Here is a 24,224-nt window from a genome sequence, read left to right on the forward strand (position 1 = left end):
GAAGTATCACATTATCCTTGATTTCCTGGAAAAGTAGATAGTAGACTTCTTCAAGATCGATCTGTTCTAAAATTGTCAGATTGCTCACCTTTAATTGTAATGAATATCATTTTTTTTAATGACTGGTCGGACCAGTCAATCAGAGCATCATGCAGTTCTTTAAGAAAAGTCATTTACAGTGTAGGGCTGCAACTGAGGGTTCATAAAACACACACACACGGAAGAGGATCATCACAGCAGTAGTAGTCAGAACAGGAACTTTCACATAAATCTTTTGTGCCTCTGCCGCATGCTCCTCCTCTGTCACTTTTCCTGCTTTCTTTTTTGTCTGCTCTGTTTTGTACACCAGGGGCCCTCAGCTCATTTATCTCAGTGAATCAGTCCAAAGCTCTCATGACAGGCCAGGCCTAGAGGATGGGAAGTTTCTGTTGGGTATTAAACATCACTGCTGCATGCCAACTTCATCATTCACAGTTCTCATATTGTTTAAGGCTTTTTTTTTGCAGCAGCAGCAGCAAGCTTTAGATAAGTAGAAATTTGTTGGGGAATCTCATCTCTGGCACTGACTCTGTTTGTGCTGTTTATCTGTGCTACTTTGAGCAAGGCTGTGTTGTGGTTACAGTATTGGGATTTTTTTCTTGTTGTTTCATCATTTGAGGGTTCCTTATCTGGCAAATGATCTTGAGAAATTTGATCGTGCTTGACATTCTTTGGTTTGGGAATTGTGTATTGACCTTTATGATATTAGGACAAAGCCTTCATGAATAATTGTTTGCAAATGTTTCCCTCGTTTGTTTTCTCCTCAAGTCACTATGATTTGCTCTCTGATTCCTCAAGAATTGCAACTGCACAGTATATCTCTGAAGACTGTACATGTACATGCATTTGTTGAGATCTTTTGTAGTAACTGTATACTGAAAGTGATTTCTCTCTGTCTGTTCTGTGTATCTTATTATGCTTCCATTTCTATAACTCACCCCTGGAGGTCCCTGGTACCCTTTTCTGCATCTTGATTTTCTCTGATGTGTGTGTATGTGTGTGTGTGCGCCTGCGTGCTTGCTGTCCCCCCCCCCCCCCCCCCCACATGTTGTTTTCTATCCATGGCACTGCAGGGGGTGGGTGAGCAGTGCCAGCCCAGCCTTGGAGCATTCAAAAACAGAATATTATCTGTTTGTGTGTGTGTGTGTGTGTGTGTGTGTGTTTCTCCGTTCACTCTCTCACCTGTCTTCCTCTTTGTCACAGTACGTTCCTCCTCCACCTTTCTCCCCAACCTGTTGCCTCTCATATGTGTGCGTGTGTATGTGTGTGTGTGTGGCAGCAGTAGTCGTTATGGTGGAGTCTTACTTTGATGGGAGCCACCTATCAAACCGCTTCCCCCATTCGAATGTGATCTTGTTAAAATTTCCTGTCTGTCTAGTTTTCACGCCTCTAACTGAGAGTGGAAAGGTCTCATTACGACTTACTGTGTGTGTGTGTGTGTGTGTATATATAAAAATACCAATGGTGGATTGCAGTACCATTTGTGCAGAACACAGTACAGCCTTAGGCCCGCATTATTCTCTGGTGTGAAAGGCCTCAGTTGGTATTGAACCCCAAATCTGGGCTGATGTTAAACTGATGCAGTGTTAAATGTGCAAGAAGTTAGGCAGGGTGTTATTGTCATGGATGATATAACAAGAAACATGATGTAACAGTGACTGAATCAATTATTTTTTTTTTCTCTTGTAGACATCAGTTTTCAGCTGGAGCTGGATGTATTGAAAGTGAGAAATTCTCCAGGGACCTTTCCTCTAGAGCAGGCCTTTGAGGGAAATTTGCAAATAAAATTGACCCTCCTTACTTTTTCCTTTCTTTTTACCATACAGATTGAAGTAGTGATCAGTGGGTATAGTGCTTTTAGTACTCAGCAAATTAGTTGTTTCTTTAATGGAGCCTTTGTGTGTTGTGGCACCGAGAAATAAGACAGTCGCATCTTGTGGAGCAACAACTTGGATAATATATGTTTAAAGGCACTCAGTGTGTTCTCAGAAAACTATTAGTGAAGGACTTATGGAGTTCAGTATGTGTGTATGTGCTGATGATTGTTTTATTAAGAATCTTTTTGCAAATGCAAGAGAAAAACAAATGGAATTTTTCAAATATGCCAGTCATAATTCACAGAAAGTAATTGATATTTATGAAGAAAAGTTATAAGCATAGGTAGTAATTGGACTTTATTGTGTGCATGTCACACTGCTCATATGTCCTTATAAAGCTGATATCCGCCCATGCTGAATCTGTAGTTTTCTAACACGTAAATGCTTATTACGTTTCTAGCCTCATTACACTTCCACTTGCTTCACCCATACCCACCTTCCCTGTCATTTGTCAAGACTTGGATGGATGGATGCATACACACCATTTAGTTGTTTCTTAAACCTGTTCTTTTCCCTTTTCCTCTCTTTTCCTCACCTTCTTTTAATTCTCTCACCTGGTTTTATTCTCCCTCTGTCACTCTCTCTTTGTGCCCACCAAACCTCCCACCATCATTTTCCTGAAATTGAATCATTTTCACTTTTACACTTGTGTGGGGTAATTACAGGCTGTTAAACAGAGCATGCCCCCTTAAGACACAAACACACACACTCTCACTCTCTTACTTGCTCTTGCTGCCACTCCTCTCATAGTGCAACCGTTTGTGAAATTAAGTCCATTCCCCCTGCAACTCAGCTCCCATCAAAGTCAGACCCCACCATAATGACTACTACTGCGCACACACACACACACAGACGGATCTGTAAAAGACTTTAGCCTTAACAGTCTGTCACTTTCTCCTTGCCTTTATCCCTTCATCATTCTTTTTCTCTTTATTTTCATTGCTGAAACCCTCTCAATCACCCCTCTACCCCAACAACCGTACTGTCAGATAAAAGATTAGCCTTAGAGCATGTGAGGGGAAGGTAGGGAAAGACTGACGAAAGAGAATTGAAAGGGATATTTTGAAGTGTATCCCGGCTGCCATTCTCTCATTTGACAGTTTTTTCGTCCCACAGGGGAGAAATGGGGAGCTGAAGAACTGCATATGGCATTAATCAGATTGTAACTGCAGTTTGGTTGCTAGATAGAGTGTTTGGCTTTGATTTAGTGTTTGCAATTATTGGAGACGCTTTTAAAGGTCCCATAGTGGTTGCTTTTAATGAGTTTCAAGTTATCTCCAAGAGCAGCGTTTCCCATGCATTTTATTTGTGGGAAACCTCCACAGCATCAGCATTGCCCACCACATTCTAATTTTTAAGACAGACAAAATTTTGCTTTAGTGGTCTTCTCAGGTAGGTAAACATAAATAAATGTAAACATTTTTATGTGTTTATTTTTATCTGTCTGAGAGAAGGATGCCATTCACAGTCGATTAACTAGTGTCTCCCCTGGCTTTAGCCTTCCTGAATACACATGCTCTACAGAGAAACACAGAAAGAGAGTAATGGCACTGATTGTTGTGTGACTTCTCTTGCTTGATGTACGCCTGTTTGCATCGTTTAGCCGTGTAAGTCCCCTTCGTTAGTGTGACATCAATAATGATGATGATTCGGTGCCACGTTGATTTTGATTGCTTAACAACCAGCCTCCTCCACAAGCAACTCATCTGCCATTTCAGCAAAGTTGCACATGTAAAAGTCTGAAGCACAAGTTGTGTTTTTTGGGCAACTTGTGTGTGCACGTGTGTTGGGTTTGGGGAAAGAGAATTAAAAGGAAAAGCAAGGTGAGAATAACAAAGTTTCTGAGTACAACATCGTCAACGAACCACTGACAAAAATCTGTAAAACCACCAAGATGTACTTTACTAGACCAAACTTTCTGCTTTTTTTCCCCAATTTCTGCAAAAGCAGCAAATCGTAGTGTGCTCTCCAACCTGCAAGGCATTTAAACAAACCACCTCAACGTGTTTCATCTGGCAGACTTGCACTCAATACAGTTATGACTGACTGGTAGTCCATGTACTTTTCCTTTTATGAAGCACACATTTAACAGGAGAAAGTTGTAGTTGTACTGCAGCAATTATTAGTGTACTAGCTGAGCTAGAGATTGGTAAATTACAAGAAAGCACATATACCACATGTAACGCGTGTTTGGAGGTGTAAAACACACAGACACATGCTGTGTCTTTTCATGCTGTCGTGACAGCTTAGCTCATCTGTGAGGAACGCTGTCCAGCCCTGGATAAATCATACTCTCGTCTTCCTCAGAGAGGTGGGAAAGTTCAAGCCTTCATTTGGTGCGTGTTGTTTTACTTGTGTGATTCTCTCTCTGCTGCCGGAATGACAGACGTGTTGCTGCCATGGCAACTGTGGCCTTAGGAGGAAGCGAACATGCAGAGACGTAGTGATCGGCACATTTGTTTAGTTTGATACTGGGTTCGAAGGGATCGTCATCTGAGGGATGTTCACTAGTGCAAGATCTTCTGATGTGTCTACGCTGACACAGATACCTCTGCAATGTGATGCTTCCCAAGGATAAAAACACCAGAAATGCACTTGCTGACTTGGTGAGAGATAGGTGAGAAGAACGATATTCATTTCATCTTCAAAACAGAGGCTTATGTCTGATGTGTTTTGCCCAGCAAAGCACAAACATAAAAACAAAAAAATAAAACATAATGTTTTATTCCCCCCATCCAGTTGTAACTTAACTTCCTATATCTGACATCACAGTTTCAGCAACTCAAAAGTAGCACATACTACTAATACACATAAGTGCTCACAATGCACAGTATGACTTTGGGGGTTATGCAACAGTAGAAAGTTTTTAAGCGTGAGCTGACAGCAGGACAGGACAGATTGTGTGGTGGAGTTAATTGTCATAGATTTGTTTCTAATGTTGAAATCTCTAATGACATTTCTCAAGCTGTCTAACTGGTGGCCTCTGGTGGACAGAAACCTCAGTTGATCTTCTGCATTATGGCTAATGTCGGACAGGTAGTTGTGTCAGAAAGACACTTTCAGAATCTGAAGTCATTTTCAGCATTTCAGTGGTCATCCAAGTTTCCAGAACCAAAGAATAATTTAATATGTGAGTACTAAAATGTAAATAAAGAACACCAGTTGCCAGAAGTTATTACTTGTCTTAATGTTCTTTGTCCTACAGTCATAGAATGATTACGGCCCTACGTGGTCTTAAAAACAGGACAAGCATGCAGATTGTGGTTAATTGCTTATTAATCTGAATTTCAGTACATTTGTTCCTTGACAAGTGTCACTTGCTTGCTCCCAAATGGCTTGAAGGATTAAAAACCAGTGGAACAGGCTACACGTCTGTAAAGCTCTACACTTTCGTCCACAGGTGGCAGTGTGGTACCGTGTCTTGGCACCTTCGACTGAACTTGACTTTATCTTTTACTTTCTTTGTGTTTATTATTTTTATCCCTCCCTCTCTTGTCTGTCTTATGCTCTTGCTCATTCCTTTTCTGTCTCCTCTTAAGTGGTGTTGCTTCTCACCATCTCTCCATCTTTGTTTTTTCATTCTTCATTTGTACTTCTCTTTCTCGCCTTGTTTCAAACATCCATCTGGTTCTTGAGGCTTGAGCAAGGAGGGAGAAATGTCTGCTTTTTGTCTTCCCATAGTTCATTGCCCAATGTCTCTGGAGGGTTAGCAACCCTGGAGAAAATATTGTAGTAATAAAGAGCATTGTAATAACTTCAGAAATTGAGAGATCAAATTTTTTCTTTGCCAGCTTCCTTCCAGTTCTTTCTAAATGTGGCATCTGATAATTGTTGTGATGGTATATACTTAGAATGCTTTTCTTATTATATTGACTTCTTGTATGGTAACATTGATACCCTTACTTTACTGAGCAACACTGAACCTACCTGATGCCAGTGTATTTATACAGTAATGAAAGAGACGTTAAGGAAAACACTGAGATATGATAAAACATTTGGCTGTTTATTTGCACAGATACTTTATCTTTAAAACAGATGAGGCAAAGACAAACTGGAGTAGATCAAAGCATCTTTATAGCAGACCAAAACCACAATCCTGCAAACCCTGCAATTATTCTTATGAATGTTTGCTGTTGCTGCATTGATAAAAAAGAAATGGGGGGAGGGAGATTTGGTCAGATGTACGTCATGGGTAATTTAATTTCTTTTAATGGTGAGTGCTGAGGGCAGTGAAATAACCTAGCACTCCCAAAACAGTAATATCTCCTTGTCCCGCCCTTCACTGCTCATTTAATCTTTTCCACCATCCTCCTTTTTCTCCCCTTCTCATTATAGCTTTATAACTAACTATCTACACAGTGCTTTTGCAGTGTAGGGCAGCATTTAGTGATTGATATTATTGTGTCAGCTTTATTTTGATCATCTGAGTGATTTTACAGTCTATGCCTCCCCCCAACAGCCACTGTATTAGCTGTACAAACCATAGCTGGAGGGTACCATTGCTGTGCTATGCCAAGAAGGCAGCCCAGTCATAATCTGACAGACCTACAGTTTGTGTTGTTGTTGCTCCAAAATACACTTATTCTTAAAATTATATCTTGAGAATATGCATGTGAGAAGTTCGAGAAAAATTCGCGAGAGAAATAATAGCAATATATTCAGGGGGAGTTCGAAGAGGAGGATTTAGAAAATGAAACTGAGCAGGTTAGAGAATGAGGTGTTGTGCAACTTGTTAATTACATCGCTGCAGATGACAAAATTGTGTCAGACAGTCTCTCATAATATTAGGCCAGGCTTTAATTAAACGGATCACCTTGTTTTCTGTATGTCTGCAGGTATGCTGTCCCACCTGAGCACGGCAAGAGGCTGGAGAGGTTGGCACAAGGTAAGGCCCTTATTATGCTTTCATTTTACCCTTCCACGCCATGCCTTGCCCTTTCCAAACTATCCAACACAAACCTTGAAGTCATAACCATGCTACACACAAAGCACATTTTCTTGTTCTCCTTTTCACAGGAGAACAGACAATAATGTAGCACGTTTCAGTTTCCTCATTCCTCTTGAGCACGACATACACAAGTCTGTTAGGAACCCTTTGCCAGTCACAGTAAACAACCTCTGCAGTTTCTTATCTGGCAGACAGAGTGGTTCTCACAATGAACAGTGTGATATGCACCGTGGGGCACACATTGAAAAATCTTGTGCAAGTACTCATTGGGTGAGAAATTTTGATATCCCACATTCTCACTACATACTGAAACATAGATTTCCTTGTCACCTGGCTGTGCTCAAACGGAGCTTGAGAAGCAGAAGCAGCTTGAAGCACTTAGTGTGTGCAGTCAGTTGTAGTGAAAAGTTCAGGAGGGCCGTAGATGGTGGTGGTGAGTTTGGAGGAGAGGCCGGCTGAACTGAAGCCAGCAGCATCAACTGTACATTCTGCAAAATGAGCTGAGGGGGAACTTCCAAAGGTTGACAATGAAATCCAGTCAGTCTGGACTGTATATTAATGGGCTGTTTGTGGTCCCTGGGGAGCAAGCATTTTCTGTTGCTTCTTTTTGTGTTGTCCTCATATGTGTCACACCCCGAGAGCATTGTGGATTTGAGATCAACCTTAGAACCACTTTGAATGAGTGTCAGGCTGCGTGACTAATTTACTTCAACATTGCATCCAGTAAAACCTCATGTGGCTCAGATGAACAGTTCATAATGTCTTTAACCTCTCTGTTTTTAATGTTTTCTTCAACCATCTGCCCCTCTCTTTGGCACAAGATTTCTCCTCGCACCTTTCCTTTTTATTTTCATCACTCATCCTTTCCTCCTCCACCTCTTCCCATCCCTTTTTTTGATCAATGAGGATTAACTTGTGTATTGCATGTTGCTCGGAGAGCGGTATAAGATGTGGGGATGATGATGGAGTTGCCCAATCCCAAACTACATTATCCAGACAGACCGTTTGTCCTTGTTGTTGTGAAGAGGTGTGAACAAATCGATAATCATCAGTGCCCCTTGCTATCCTTCTTTCATACCAGAGTGGCAAGAATATTTACCTCACAATATGTGACAAATGACAGATAAGCAATCTCAAATGAAAAAAAAAAAAAAACCCCAAAGAAAATACGGCACTATCCAGGTACATTTAAACATGATTTACAGTGTAGTTCAAGTTAAGTCATGCTGTTAGGAGCCCTATTTACTTTCACCTCAGCCCTCCAATTAGTGTCTGGATAAAACAGATCAATATCACAGTGGATATTAATAACAGTAAGAATAGTTTCGTTTTATTTTGTTGTTTTTCTTCAGTAGCCCCTGTATTGTTTATGTAGACATACTGGTCCTCCTAAATGGAATGCAGCCTCAATTTGTGTTATTACTTCCACCTGTGCTTTTCAAATGTCTGCTCTGAGAGGCCTGTTTGTATTTACAGTTTAAGTCACAGAATAGATAAAAAACAAAGTCTTTGCTGATTGGAACAACTTTTTCAAGTCATTATTTTAAGCTCATCAACCGTACTTCCAAATCTTGACCTCAAGTACTCCTAATAAGTAGTTTGATTTGATATGAAGGTTTCTTGTGTAGCATTTATGTTTTTTGTTATAATGATGGAAATATTCATTAAGATTACTGAAACATAAACCTCCTTAGATTTGATAAGAAGCTCAAAATTGTGCTTATTTGATAATACACTAAGTTTTATCACTCTTCATATTGGCTTTGAGTTCTCAGTCACAGTCAGATTGCAGCCTTCCTAACTCCTCCTATCTAAGCAGCTGGTAGTGGGAGGAAAGCAATGCCAATGTTATTTAACAAGCATCCACTGACCTATCAAAGCCATCGTCAGCACAGGTAGCCAACTGTTAACGAGGTCCTAAAAAGACAGTTAGAAGCGCAGTAGGAATGCCTAATGGGGCTGCGACAATGGCCTTGTTATTTGAAAACGCCTCTGCAAACATTTGACACAGCGACAGCCGTTGCTCTTATCACTCCTCATCTCCGCATTATTTTAGTCATGACTTCAGACTTATTGGGTGGGTGGACTGGGGAGGGAGGGTGCAGGGTTGGAGGCAGGAACTTAATTTTCAAACTCAAAAGGACAGAATGAAGCCTTTAAGTTGATATTACCCCGCAGAGGGCTCAGAGAGCCAGCTGCATTTTAATGGGGATTAATACCCGGGCTCTGTCGGCACATTATTCACCTTTATCAGCTCCAACAAGCAGGCAGCCGATGAGAGAATAGAGGCCCTCTCTCCCTCTCTTGCTTTGTAGGGTGGAACAGAGGCTGAAACAATGCAGTGAAAATTAAGGATGAAATAGGTGCAGATTATACTGTCAGTCACATTAAAGTTTAACTGGATGGAGGCTTGGATGGACCCCCTTTGAGGCATTTGCGGCTACAGACAGTAAAGACTGGGAGAGTGAGTGATGGAGTAGAAAATCTTACTTTTGATTATGCAGAGGCCATGTGAGTCTCTGTGTCTCCAAGAGCAAAAATGAGCCTTTGTTTTAGAGAGAAATTGGGCTTTAAAAATGCAAAATGTCAGAGGGGCATATTATGGTCTTAGAGCAACCTGTGTTTTTAAGAAAATGCGGTGGTCATTTTTCAGCGTAAAAGCCAACATTGCATAGTTTCAGCAACGATGCGATTGCACTTTTGCCTACATTTTTAAGCTTCTGTACCTGTGACAGCTGTGGCAATAGGTATTGTGTTTTCAGGCTGTCCATCCTAAAGATATCTCAGGAATGTCTTGAGTAAATTTCAAATGTCCACTTTAAGTCGAGGATGAAGTGATTAGATTTTTCCAACCAGAGGTATGGCCATAAGTCAAACATTCATACATAGAAATTGAATGATGAAATGTTGGTCTTGTTAGTGATGTCTTGTTTTAAAATGAATATCTATAAACACATTTTTTCTGCCATTTCAAAGCAGATCTTCTTTAGGCAAAGATTTTCTTTTTGGTGATACTGAAGGGGTAAAGACTTTTTGAAAGTGACAGCACTGACTGCTTGTTTTGTGCTGTAGTCTTTTTTTGTGACATAATACAACACAGCAGTTATCCCCTCCCCAGTTATCCCCTTAAATCCAACCTGGAGGTACACAAACAATGCATTTACATGCACTGTGATAATGTGATTATTCCACACTTTGGTTAGTAAATTAATTCATACTCATGTCAACAGCAAACCAGATTTTCTTTTTCAGGTTGCGAGATTAACAGTAATATAACAAACACAGCTACAACTCTACTGTAGAAATCAGTTTTATTAGCAATTTGTTAAATGCTTCCGTGCCAGCTGGTCCCTCCTCCAACACTAGCATGAAACATTAAGCAGTATCTCTGTTGCTAAAAAATGTTTGAAAGGCCTACATTCGCAGTATATTCTTCACATGCTGATAGCTGTTATATGCATTTGCTTTTGTTTATTCGCCAGTTGTACTTAATTTACTTGATATTAACGACCGTCAAGACATTTTAAAAGGAAAATTTAGCCCAAGTATCATGACGCAAGCAAAGAAGCATGTGTCGGAGAATGTTGTGTAGCAGACACTCCTCTGGTTGTGTGCAGCAGGCGGTGATATATATTACATCTAAAGTGAGGAGGAATGCGGTGTAATTGTTTGTGTGATTAGACCCAAGTGATCACTGATTGTTGCATTTTTCCAGTTGCCAGATATCTTTAGTGTTGTGATTGCTTTCATATCTGGCATCTGGCGTTATTGTGTAGTGAGGGGTGTTAGCATATCTCTAATGAGAATGACCACAAACATTATCACGATCTAATCTGTAGTGTTTCATTTACTTGATATACTGGATTATGGTTGTAATACAAATTTGTCACAGTCGGTGTTTTAGGTAGTTCTAGCATAAGGTGCAAATATTGTGGCCCCTTTTACCATGCAAATGTCTTTGTTTTTATCTCGGAGCTTCTGGTATTTGTGTACTTTCCTTCAATTATAATTTGAGCAAAATATCTTGCGTATCCCATGTTTGGTGTCTCTCCCCCACCCCCTCTGCAGGCTTCTTCCCGGGCAGCTCTCAAGGCTGTGATGCCTTTCTGCGCCACAAGATGACGTTGATATCACCATCCATCCTGAAGAAATATGGCATTCCCTTTGACAGGGTAAGTGACAACTGGTCTGTTTTAGTGGTCACCGTGAGAAAATAATGTCCGTTTTGGTACAGTACCTAAACCAGTATTAAATAAGTCATGATGCTTGCAACAAAGAAGATCCACGTAGCCTACCTTACAAAGAGCTGACTTATCACAGCGTCACTTGTCATTCAAAGCTTTTCCCTGTCTCTTGACTGCGAGCTCAAGTGTCTAGCTTAACACTCCATTAAATACAGCTAGTTTCATAAACTTTATGAGCACACTCACAGTGCACAGGACACTACTTAATTCTCTTCACTTTAACAATACTTAAATGTAAAATTAGCTGATCCTGATACTCTAACATATGCACATGTACCTTGACATAAACACCCACACATCTACATTAACATCTACATCTACACGCTCACATCCTCAGTCACATAGTGACTAATGAGGGAGCTTTACATATATAATAGTTTTAAGAAGAATTGAGGTTATGTATTTCTTCCTGCCTGGTAAGGTTGTCACAATACCATTATTTCATACTTGGGCGCAGTACAAGTATAAAAATATATTTTTATTAATAATCTGCACATGGCGTTGGTACAGACAAAGTCACTGAACACCAACACATTTGGAATAATGATTTTTATCTGTGCAATCTTGATGCATATTTCTTTTTGTTTGAATGTGGTATTGATAAAGTATTGATGCTTCATTACTTATGACAACCCCACTGCCTGGTCTCTGATATAACACTTGTGGGTCTTGCATAAAAAGGCGGAAGAGGTAGGCTTAATTTGAATGATGAATGGTTAGTGACTCAGCTTTGACGCAAACGCCACAACTGCTACAAGCTGTGTAATGATACAGTAAAGATAATGATCTTATGTCACGTCTGTCATAGGGAATAGGCTGTTTTCAACTCACAGTGCAAAAATTAATTGAAGATTGAAGAAACAAAACTGGCACATAAAAGGCATACGAGGTTCCTCATTGTCAGCAGAGGATCCCACCCCACACACACACACACCCCATTCCTCTCTTCACTACCCCCTCAGGACGTCATTATCACAGCGAACATGTTACTTGTTACACACCTACAGTAGCTCCCTCGATTCATGTGTAAAAATAAAACCGTCTCCTTGTGCTCTCGCAAGAGCAAAAAGGGACGTTTGATATCCGAACCACTGCCTTTTAGTTGAGGAAGTTTATCACCCACTCTCAGCCTCTACCCCTGTTTCTCCCCTCTTGCCTGTCACCTTGTCTGGCTTGATGTGTCTCTTGATTGCCTGGATCCAGGCTTCACAGAGAAGTTGAGATCCACAGCCAGACACATAGGGCTTAAGTTTTGGGGCAACACATTAAAAAAGAATGTGCTTAACTTGTCCTCACATTTTTAAACATTCTCAGAATAACACTGTGCTCATGGGAAGACACTCAGCAGTCATGTTAGGCTGAATTAATTTTGCTCGCAAGTCAGAAAAGTTTAGAGAAAAGTTGTTTCTAAGGAGTTGAACAGCTAAAACCTCACTGGCAATTGTTATCTATGAGTAAAAATAGAATATATTTTAGGAATTAGATCAGATGATTTTTGTCAGAAAAGAGTTGCAGCAGTAAGTAATAATATGCTAAACTGAAAACAGTATGTTATATAACAGACAAAAGCAAAGCATACACATAGAGAACTGATGATTTCAGCACTCAGACATAAAATAGGAGTAAGGGAGCAAAGTGAAATCTAAATTACAACATTTAGGGGATTTGCAAAGTGTGCGCTTCGCAAGGCATAAAATAATACTACTTTTAATTACAGATTATTGTGAGTAGTATGACTTGTGTGATAATCAACTTAGTCCAAACAAAAAATAAGTTTTCTGTGTAAAGGAATTATGTGATGTTTGCCATTAAAGACAAAAAGCAGGGACAGCTTTTTAATTTTATGATTCTTATTATAAAAGAACACCTATTCAAATAAGTAAATAAAATGTCAAGTAAATGTATAAGTATATGAAGAAATAACCATATTTAGAATGGTTTAAGATGAACTTGAGAAACAGTCATTGGCTCCTACACTAATTGAAAAGAAGTTTCTTTGATCACAGATCAAATTTTTTTTTATTTAGTCAGGTAGTTCATGAGATGCAAAGTAGTGTATATGGGACCTGACACTCATAAATGTGTCCATTTTTTTCATCGTAAGCTGAATTTGATGGGGAGTTTGTTGGAATTAGATTCACAGAATAGAAGTGTCAACTTATGAAATCTTTCGAGAATTCTGACGTGTTACATTCCTAAATTTGTAAATCCGTTTTTGTTTTCTTGCTCTCTTTGAACAGATAACTCAGAATGAAGGGGAGTTCATGATCACCTTTCCGTATGGCTACCATGCTGGCTTCAACCATGGCTTCAATTGTGCCGAGTCCACAAACTTTGCCACCCTGCGCTGGGTGGACTACGGCAAGATGGCTACCCAGGTGAGACGGTCTTGTAGCAATCAAGTGAAGACAACGTAACAGAGATAACAATGCTAAATTCCATGTACTAAAATCTGGACATTTAACAGAAAGACCCTTGGAACTGGAGACTGGAAACTCTCACACTTTAAACAGTTGTCATCGGTAGCGTGAATCTTATTTGAAACAAGGTATGAGGTTTGAGGAGAAAGAAAGCGTAACTTACATGTGGTGTGGCACACACGTCTAACTTGAAGAGGTTTGATCTGATGTGTGACTCAGCAGCAGCTTTCCTGTTCTGACTGCTTGGTTCTCTGAAGGGATAAAGTAATAGATCATATTGAAGTATAAAAGCAGCGTCTGGTTCTCTGCTGCACACCATCTGTTACCGACTCTAACCGTACCCTCACATCCTTCCACTGACGCAAACTGCCACTTTGCCTGTGGGCTGCTGAGCATGAAATTGACAGGGCATGGGTTGGTTGTGGACAGGATCCTGACGGCATTGTCCTCTGGAAGAACCTCCCCACTTGTCTCTTTTCTGTACATTCCACTTCATTTTCTTGTTCAGTTTCCGCCTCTTCTCACATATGTGTGTGCGGCTCTTTTCCCTGCTTTCTCTATCCTTGGCTGCATGTCAGATTTATGAGGTGCCAGTTTCCAGAAGTACATCTCCCTCCCATATCCCCCTTTCTCATTCTTGGGCTTCCTGCTTTACCCATGTGGCCGCTTGTAATTTAAGAACCAGTAATCCAGGCTCCAGTAGTCTTCCCTCCATCCAGCCCGGTGCTCAAAGGAGCATCTCCGCTACATTTGTCTCAGTCTGATAAAGAAATGTGGTCCACTCTGCGCTACTAATCCGATTCGACAAACCATCAGTGCAGCACCGCACACGGACAAAGTAAGGTGAAAGAGAACAGCTTGGCTGACGAGACAGGCTCTTTCTGCCAGTCCATCTCGTTCTCCCTCTTTTGTCTTTCACATGTGGTTGTGTGGTTGCATGGTGGTCACAGAGACTGTCTCATAACCTGTATTCATTAGCCAACTGTGTAACTTCAAGTGGCCGTGGATTTAGTTCTCAATCATGAACAGTTACTACAGACACACCTAGAATATTTGTCTGTAGAAAATATCCTAAAAATTGTTATTTACCTTTTTTGTACATAATTTCAAATTTCTGTAGGTCCTAAATTGGATCACCTGATTTTATAGACAGTTTTTTAAATACAGTCTTTGAGTACGACTCAGAACCTTTGACAAGATTTGTCAGTACATTTGAACAAGGAATTCCTTCACTCCTTCTTCTTCCTCGTCCACACAAGAAGCTGAATTACCAAGTAATAAAACACCTTATAATAAGGTAATAAAATAGTAATAAAAAGCCTTCATCAATTCAAGACACAGAGTTTTGTTACTATAGCCTCACTTTGGTATGAATGGTAGCTTTTGCTGGGTAATGTTGTTGAATGTTGGCAAACTTTAGATAGATATTTTAGTGTAACTGATGGAACTCTTTATGACTCTTCCGTACCTGTTACTCCATATTTTAGCATTTGCCAGTTAGTTAGAATTTACTAGTACCTCTATAGAAACAGTGTCATAGGACAGTCTTAATTAATGTTTGTATGTTAGGGGTATTATAAAGTATTGTACGACGTTTTCAGTGAGAAACTGGGTCGTGAGAAGTCTCTGATTCTCCAGTGGTCTTTAACTTAACTCCCCGTCCATCCTTCTTTCTCTGTCTTTGGCACAGGCAGTCATCTGTTAACTCATTTGGCTGTCTCCCTCTCCACCCCTCCCGCTACCGAGCTTTATTCTGTCAGCACCAAACAGGACAGTGAATGATGGGGCTCGAGATCGAATTTGTCACCATTTGTGGGCTGCCAGCACACGAGAGAGAGAGAGAGGGAGAGATTGAGCTTGAGCATGCTTCATGTCTCACTCTTCTTAAATGCAAGCTCTCCAACTGCTGACCCATCTGTCTGACCACACCTGCAGTGAAAAGCAGGCTTGCTGTCAGCACTCCTCCCATGCTGTGTCTGCATGTAATTAGACTTCTATTATTCCAGACATTGCAGTCTTAATTAACCTTCTCCTCAACCTTTCTGGCTATGCATTAGGTAATAACCATTTCATTTTCTTTTTTTTTTGGAGTACAGGGGTTCATCATCTCACTCTGATTACTTTGAACAGACATGGCCATTGACTCTTGGCTATTGTAGGGACTATCTTAAAAGACAGACATATCAAGCATCATTACAATATCTTCTCATAACAGCGCCTTTCCAGTAGATGCCAGCGACATACAATAGGTCTCTTGTTACTTTTGAAGAAACCCTGGAGTTGAGACCCTTTTGATGTGGTCACTGAGTGTCGTGCTGTGCTAAGAAAAGCTCTGTTAAGCAGTTAAACTAGTTTATGCCATTGCAGTAGCCTCAGTGATTTATATACTGCACATGGATGTTTTTGGCATGTTTGGTTGAAAACAGCTCAGCAATGAGCCCATTGAAGCACCGAAGATAGCAAGAAGGTTCTTGCACATTATGTAAGAAAATAGTTATATCTGCCACACAGTTATGTTGCTGAATGTTAACAGTTTCTGTGTGTCGGGTCTCTAGTATTCTGAATGAAAACCTGTCACCATGGTGCTCAGTCACACTTTGCTGCTGTTCTCGCAGGGCCTCTGTGGTGATATTTCTGTCTGGAAGAGGAGCAGAAATCATCCTCCCTGTTCCCAGACTAAATCACATCACTTTTTCATCTTGAAAGTGAATTGCAGAGGACTCGCTCTGTCTTTTTGAGATTTGTTTGCAGTCGTGTCTTGTTTTGGTGAGCTGAGACATGTTGTGATTGGACATACTGAATTTTTTTTAGACTTTATGTGCAAACTGTGCATGATAACTGGTAAACATAATGCATTCCTTTATTTGTGTGCAAGGCCTATTGCATTATTAAACAGTTAAGATTGCCTAGAGCCCAAGACAAGTTGTGCCCAAAGACACAAAAACATGATTGTCTGCCCCACAAATCAAACGGTAGAAGATAATTCCCAGCATTTGTCAAGAGAGTTTACAAGGGCTCTTAGTCACATTTAGTGTCATTATCTTGGACTTTCACAGACATCACAGACGCACGCACGCACTCACACACACATGCAATATAAGTTTACTTAAACTAGCCTTTGACACTGAACCCCAGTAATACACAGATCAGGCTCCAAGCTGTTTGATTTGTCTTGATGTTAGGGAAAGCTGCCATTGAAGGGAAGGGCTGTTTTTTTTGTTGGTTTGTTTCTAGTTCATTTACATGTTATGTTGTTGACTGATGAAGTTTATCTGCAGGACGGATGCATCAAATCTCCCCACTTTCGAGTCTACACAGCGGTGTCCACTTTGAAAGTGTGCTCAATGCAAAGATCTGTGCTGCCAGTCTGAACAAGTGTGTGAAGTCCACACATTTCAATATTCGAAATATTGTAGTCCCTCACTAGCTCATTTGTTTTGATGATGCTGAGCTTCAGGTGATTGCCGTTACACCATGTAGGACCTCTGTCAGTCACGGCATCCGTTACATGAGTTCCGACAGATCTGCTTCGAGAAACACATCTGATTTCCCTGCAGTCTGAACAAAGCCTCAGAAACATTTGTGACACAGAAACAAGCAAATAAAGCAGTCAGATAAGTGTTTGTCTCTTCTCACAGTAGGGTTTAACAGCACGAGCAGCTGGATGACAGACAGTCCTGCTGTGAAGTATGTTCTGCATTTTAATCTTTACCAATTTTAATTAACTCTCCAATCGTTTGTCATTCTTAGGATCATTCAGTCATCGTTCAGGTTATTACTGCCCTCAGAGTGTGATGAGAGGCAGACATAAAAAATGTTGGGCAATCAAAATTTTTCAAGCTACTGTCGGTCAGGTCACACAGGTCAGATTAAAACCATGTTTTGCTATTAGCACTTGGCACGTCATCTAAGTCCACTGATCCATAGAGAGTCCCCAGGCTCTAGGTTTTCTGTGGCTCCAACAATTCGTCCTCATTATGAACCCAAGTATACTTCAGGGCTTATTGACTGCACACCTCAGGGTGAGTTTCTGTTTTCTCAGATCTTGTGCATCTCCAAATCTGTTCCCTTTCCTAATTAAGTTTTTATACGATAATAAAGTGTGACTTGTCCTGGCCCTTGAGGATGGTAACAATGTCTATAACCTCTTAATAGTTTCATAAAAATAAAATGAGCAATTATATTCTCTTATGAAAGATTATAACACATTTTTCCAGGCATGTAGGAGCATCATTTGTCCCACATTCTTTTGCATTTTTTCCTGGTATGTTGCTGTTCTTACTAAAGGTTTCATGATGCTAACAATCAGATGTACCCATGCTCACTTGCCCCCCACCCCATCCCCCAACACACACACACACAGACACGCACACACACACACATACACACATTTTTTAATGTTTCCGTCTGTCAAGTGCTGTCTAGATGAGATGTAGGCTGGATATTGTTTTGCTGGGGAGGGTGAGCTACTGTGTTTCCAGTAATTGAACATAAGGCTCTCAGTACTGCTCAGGAAATAATGGGGCCAGAATGTAATGCAGCAAGCAAGGCACAAAAGAAAATATTTTCATCCTTCTCTCTCCCACCCCATCTTTGTTTGTTTCATCTCCCTCCTGTTGTTTCACAGTTCCAAAACTTTTTTTCTGCTGTACTTGCCATTTTTTTTTTCTTATATTCAGCACTGTGTTTCAGTTAACAGCTCTGCTGCTCCTCCTTTCTCCAGTCAGCAGAATGATTCATTGACCTGTAATGTCCTTATGAAGGCGTGAGTGTTTACAGGATGCAGCTATCACTGATTTACCTCTGAACTATCTGCATATTACCATGTTTACCAAAGTCTCGTGTATTTTACTCACTATGATATTTTAAAGTAAATTTGTTCAGTGCAAATTTACAAACTCATGAGACAGCAGTTATTTGCCACTCGACTGTACAGATGAAGATTACAGTGACGTTTGATCTGTGGTGCTAAACTGCACAACAAAATGACAAAACAAGAATGCTGAGTCGACCTTGCCTTGCTGAGTAAGCCTAAGTAAGTATTTGCGACTGTTTATGGGGGCGGCCGGTATACAGCGGTCTGTTAGCGTGTGCGAAACGTGTCTGCAAGGTCAACCTGATGAGGGAGAAACGCCTTATCTTGTGTGACTGTGCAACACTTTTCCCACTTGCTTCTGACTCAAACGTGTAGGTAGTCATTTTCCATTACAGATCCAAACCTTTTCAGCCCAGTCACCGTTATTTAAGTGTTATTTAAATTGCCCTCATAGGCTTTTAGCTGTAAACGTGACCAAATGCTGCACTTTAAACACTTTAAAGAGAAAGTTGTAGCACAACAAGTACAACACAACAGCCTCCATGTTTAGTGTATGCTGTGTGTGTATGGTAACAGGAGTTGCACTCGGAGATTAGCTAATAAACATGAATATATGTACTTGCTCACACACACCGTGCTCTTTTCACTCCAAACTGCAGTAATATGTTCACTATCATTCAAAAATCACTCTTAGTAAATGCTGTTGTCAATTCCATACTCTGGCTGCACAAATGTAGCCTTGTTGATGTCTCCCCGATGTAATTAGGGTTAAATCAGGTTATGCCTTGTGTGTAATTAACGATATTTGCACTCATGATAATTCAGATGCAGAATCGGAGCATATTAATGTTTGCTTCTGTCGTTCTGCAGAGTGACAGCAAGAAAAAAAAATAGACATGTTCTTGGCACAAGGCATAGCACGTCCCACATATTAATCTAATAATATATTTATTCTAAAACATCACAAATTCTTTATATGAATACATTTAATTTAGGTTAAGAACCATGGCCCTGCACAGTGTGATTTCTGCTGCTGATCTCCCCCGCTGTTTTTTAACATCTTCCATGCTGTCTTCTCCTTCAACCGTTTCTCACAGACTGTTACATCCGTGTTTGATCACACTGCAGAGTTTTCTGTCAAAAATCTGTGAGGTGTAACAAAGTGTCATCTGTAGCTCCTGCTCCATATGTAGAAGAACAGCAGCATTTCACCACTGTGGAGAATTAGGCTTGTTTGTTTACTGTGGAACATAATGTGCTTCATGTTGTCCCTCTCTGTTTGTTCTTCCCTAGTGTACCTGTCGTAAGGACATGGTGAAGATCTCCATGGATGTGTTTGTGCGCTGCCTGCAGCCAGATCGTTATGAGTTATGGAAACAGGGCAAAGACAGCACGGTGCTGGACCACCTCAAGCCCACTGAGCTCAACAGCCCCGAACTGGAGCGCTGGAGGCAGCATCGTGTAACCCTACGAGCAAACCTCCTGCGAAGGTGAGAGGTCCACTTCCATTTTTATAGGAATTGTTGTGTTAAAATGCTCATGCACTTATAGATGCCAAGACATAATGTATGTAAATGTTGCAAACGTAAGTTTATGCATGATGAAGTATAACTCAACAGTGACTGATGTAAAACTGTAATGATATCGTGTAAAGATAAAATAGAAGAAGAAAGAAATGTTAGGCTTCTCTCTGATTGTGAGCACGAGACACCTCAGAGCATATCATGAAGTTGAAGTGACTGGAGCCCGTGTTGTGTTGTGGTCTGTGTTCAGACCTTTCTGATAAGCACGCAGCTGTTTGTAACAAAGAGTGACATGCAAGTATAAGCTGCAATGCAACTAGTTCCTCCTCAGTGTCCGTGTGTCAGTCAGTGTGTCTGGAAATACATGGAGACTGTTTCTTGCAAGCAATAAATAATCTTGTTTATGTTGTAAGAGAATGAGAGCCAGACCTGTTCTGAGTACCGAACAGATAGGAATATGATAATATATCTGGAATATGAGAGCCAGAGTGAGTGCCAGGTCACAATGGCCTGGACTGATGTTGAATTGCCGTCACATTTGGGAAAGAGCAAAAGCACACCACACACACATACATAGGTAGAGGTTTTGTAATACTCTTGTTGTCGAGCTGTTGCCTAGAAATGGCAATGTAGTAATACCATATTTACTGCAGTAAATATGTGTTTACTGCAGTTGTTCACCTCTGATCTCTTGGCCATAACTCAAGATAAATGACACTAAGTAAAAGATAAACCCCTCTTCTTTAGGTTTTGGGAACCAAAGAGTCTGATTAAATTGAAGCCTCGGCAGCACACACACACACAGAAAGAGAGAGAGCCTGTTACAGTATAAAAAGGATGTCACATTCTGTATTGTTAAAAAGATTGTCTGACCACGTTGTTAGAAGAGCCGCTGGGAATAAAGAGAATCCCCGCCCAACACCTGTGTCTCGACCATCTGATTCCTCTGTTGATCCATCTCTTTCTGCCACAACAATGTTTGGATATGAATAGAATTACTTTCTGGTCTTTATGTTCCACCCCAGGGCTATGCAGAAGATGAAGCAGGTCCGTCGTCTAAAGCTGGAGGAGGTGAAGGTGCTGGCAGAGGAAGGCATTGAACTGAATGCTGCTGAATACCAGCGTCAGGTGGAGGAGCGTGAGGCCCTGCGGAGACAGGAGAGGGAGGAGCGTCTAGCCAGAGAGGCCATGATGACCCTGGAGGCCATGGAGCGCGAGGAGCAGGAAGCTGCTGAGGCCGCTGCCAGAGCAGCAGAGACTCAAACTGCAAATGGTGCGGACAGTATGAACAGTAGGAGAGAACAGTGTGTTTTTTATGTGGGCTGTAGTGTAAATTGTTGCATGAAATGTTTGTGTGTTCATCCGGTACAGTCTATAGTGATTGAACTACAGATATTGTATTTGTCTTTTTATTGCATGAAACAGGAGGGTAAGGAGTTTTAGTCAAGAGCATAACACTAGATTAATGTGGACGTTGTCAAATCCAAAACAGTTGCTTGTTTCTCCAGATTCTCTATAACTTTCTCTAGCTGATTCATGAAATATGGAAAACTCTTAAATAAACATTCCAATTTAACTTCTTCTCTCTTCTTCTTCTTCTCTCCCTCCACAAAGCCCTCACTACTCTTCTCAAGTTTTTTTTACCCCTATTTCTCTTTGTCAACACCAGAACCTGAGGCCAAACCACAGAGCTTGATTGAGGACAGTGAGAAAAAGAAGCACAAAAAGCCGAAGAAGATGTTAAATACCAACAATGCCATCACTGGGTTTGAGGAAGCCTTCGAGCAGTTTGCTACCTCGAGTTCTAAGAATTCAAAGAATGCCACGGTCGGTCGGCCAGAGGTGGGCAGCCCTCTTACCCCAAAACAGAGTGACGTTCCAGCGGACAGCAAGGTGGGTGTAAGTGCAACCCGGGTTAGATTTTTCAGCTCAAATTCGATTAGATTTTTCCTTTGAGTTGTGACATTTTACTGTGTCCAACAAGTGCTGCAACAAGGCAGCACATTGTCGTTCTCAAGCTGTTGTTGCTGCTTTTTTACTTCACATATATACAGCCGGCTGATCTGAAAAGAGTTTAAAATTTTAATCGTTTTTTTTTTGCCACAGTAAGTAAGTGATTTAATTTGGGTTGACAAAAATCCATTTAATATAAAAATCAAATCCACAGGAAAAATCTGAATGTTTCACTGATGATTATTGCTTGATTGTTACAAATTGGCAGCTGTACTAGTAACTTATTTATATGAAGTACTTGCCCACAACAAAACAAATGTTTTTTTAATATCAAAAACATTTAATTTAATTTAATTTAATTTAATAACATTTAATTTGCTGCTGTGTCTTGCAAGGTTGAAAATGTTGAACAAAAATGTTTGTTTTTTATCAGGCATGTTACTCCAAAATGAAGATGCCAACAGAAGTGAAAAAGAGCCGCCGTCACCCCCTCAGCAAGCCACCCAAACGCTCCCCTTTGTCCATCTTAAAGCAAGATCCAACCAGTGACAAAGGTGTGTATCTGACATTATACATGTATATAACCCTGACTGAGTTTATACTCTTTAATTTCTCCTCCACATGAATAAAACATTGGTCAAACAAGTGAATTATAATTGAATAACAGTTACACTTAAAGACTGTGATTGTTTGCTTCAAGTTTGTTAAAAAACACAATTAGCAATAAACCCATGATAGTTGAACCCTGAGAATTCATCCGTCACCATCCTATCTGTCCTCCTGCCCTCCACATTATTTATCCCTCTCATTGTCCTCTCCATCACGGTAATTAAAAAGAAGAAGAAACCATTTTTGTTTTGATTATTGATTCGGAGGAAGAAAAACAAACAGGACTGAAGCTCCCTCTGGGGATAATGAAATCAAGACTACAAGGCTTCTTTTCATTCCCCTCCCTTCTGTCTTTTTCTTTTTTATTTTCTGACTGACATTTATTGATCCAGGGATCATGACTTCCAATTACCTGCTTTCAAAGTCACTTTAAGTCTGCAGCAGGGGACCCGACTCAGGGCCTGTCCTTCAGAAGGGTGGAGGAGGTACAAGGAGAAAGAGGGGGCCGATGGAGGGAGAAAATAGAGAGAGTTAAATGGCAAGTTTGTGAAGGGTTCCTCCTGCCTTCTGCTCAGGTTTAACAAACAGTCCGGATCAGTAGCTTTAGGGACTCCAACGTGAAATTGATTCCAGACCTACAATAGCAAGTTGTTGATGCCTGTGCTATTTGTGCCCATCAGCCAATTATATCAGGAGTGTTGTTGTTATTGTCTGGAGCAGAATATGCTATTTCTCTCTCTTGGCAAGGACTCCCTCATTAAACTGATCCTTGTGTTTTCCAAAAATGCTTCACATGCATTTCAGAGAGAAACAGAATCATTGCCAATAATGAATCTTCCAAAATCTCTTAAGTAGATTTTCTTTCACTTACTTCATTGACTGTTGTTGGTCAGTCAGTCTGTATCACATGCTTTAGGCTGTGGATGTCTTCATTGGGAACAGCGCGGCTTTAATGCATTTTTCTTTTTACATTTTCACACAGAACTGCCCTCCCCCATGCCACTGGATAACGACATGAAGAAACAGGAGCACCTGTGGCAGAATCAATCACCCAACTTCCTGGCAGAGAAGGCCTTCAATGCTGCAGTGGCAGCACTTCAACCACACTGTGCTATCTGTTCTCTCTTCTGTCCGTACACAAAGGTACAGCCACACGGTGCAGCACATAATGTGTCAGTGAAGTAGTAATGGCAGTGTTAGTAGCAGCAGTAGTTGTAGCAGTTTGGCAGGTTGGTGGGCTGAAGTTTGTCAGTGAGTAGTTTTAAAATCACTTTAGTTGATTTAAAGCGATTCTGGAAAAAGATGTTGAGTCTCTTTCCAAGACGTGAATTACCAACTCGTTGGAATAAGTCTGAAAAATCAGCTGCTACCTACCAGAATTCGTGATCGCCACATTGAAGCTCAAAACCGATAAATATTTGATTGGAATTACTCCCATTTGTCCATGCCATTGAAATCTTTAAGGACATGTGGGCTGACAGAAATTGTTTCAAATAGAAACTGCGGCAAAGAATTCAATAAATAAAGTGTCTACTTTTCCCCTGGCCTCTCCAGCCACACAAAGATGTCTTCGTTTCGAACGACGCCTATCGCGCCTCCCTTCCCCGCCATGGCAGTCTGACTCGTCCGCTGGTCCCAGAGATGTGCTTTAGTGTCGGCGCTTGCAACACTGAGCCTCCACCGACTAACTATCATATTGGAGAGGATGGAACCAGTCTTCTGCTCTGCTGTTCATCTTGCCAGATGCAGGTTCATGCCAGTAAGTATAAAACCGCCTCAGAACAGCAAGACGTTG

The 24,224-nt window shown here is 40.8% G+C and overlaps 1 protein-coding gene across 2 annotated transcripts in view; it reads left to right on the forward strand.

The window, feature by feature from the left end:
• Nucleotides 1–24,224, forward strand: part of kdm4b (lysine (K)-specific demethylase 4B) — a 44,986-nt gene that overhangs the window by 8,318 nt on the left and 12,444 nt on the right. The window contains exons 6-14 of one of the 2 annotated variants that reach the window (XM_046390867.1): nucleotides 6,752–6,801; nucleotides 10,933–11,036; nucleotides 13,349–13,486; nucleotides 19,638–19,834; nucleotides 20,893–21,149; nucleotides 21,537–21,760; nucleotides 22,254–22,374; nucleotides 23,412–23,572; nucleotides 23,984–24,188. In XM_046390867.1, the coding sequence (XP_046246823.1) occupies nucleotides 6,752–6,801; nucleotides 10,933–11,036; nucleotides 13,349–13,486; nucleotides 19,638–19,834; nucleotides 20,893–21,149; nucleotides 21,537–21,760; nucleotides 22,254–22,374; nucleotides 23,412–23,572; nucleotides 23,984–24,188 (1,457 nt within the window). The remainder of the gene's footprint in view (nucleotides 1–6,751; nucleotides 6,802–10,932; nucleotides 11,037–13,348; nucleotides 13,487–19,637; nucleotides 19,835–20,892; nucleotides 21,150–21,536; nucleotides 21,761–22,253; nucleotides 22,375–23,411; nucleotides 23,573–23,983; nucleotides 24,189–24,224) is intronic. The other variant, XM_046390868.1, reaches the window with a different exon arrangement.

Source organism: Scatophagus argus, chromosome 6, assembly GCF_020382885.2.
Source record: "Scatophagus argus isolate fScaArg1 chromosome 6, fScaArg1.pri, whole genome shotgun sequence".
NCBI classification, from domain to species: domain Eukaryota; kingdom Metazoa; phylum Chordata; class Actinopteri; family Scatophagidae; genus Scatophagus; species Scatophagus argus.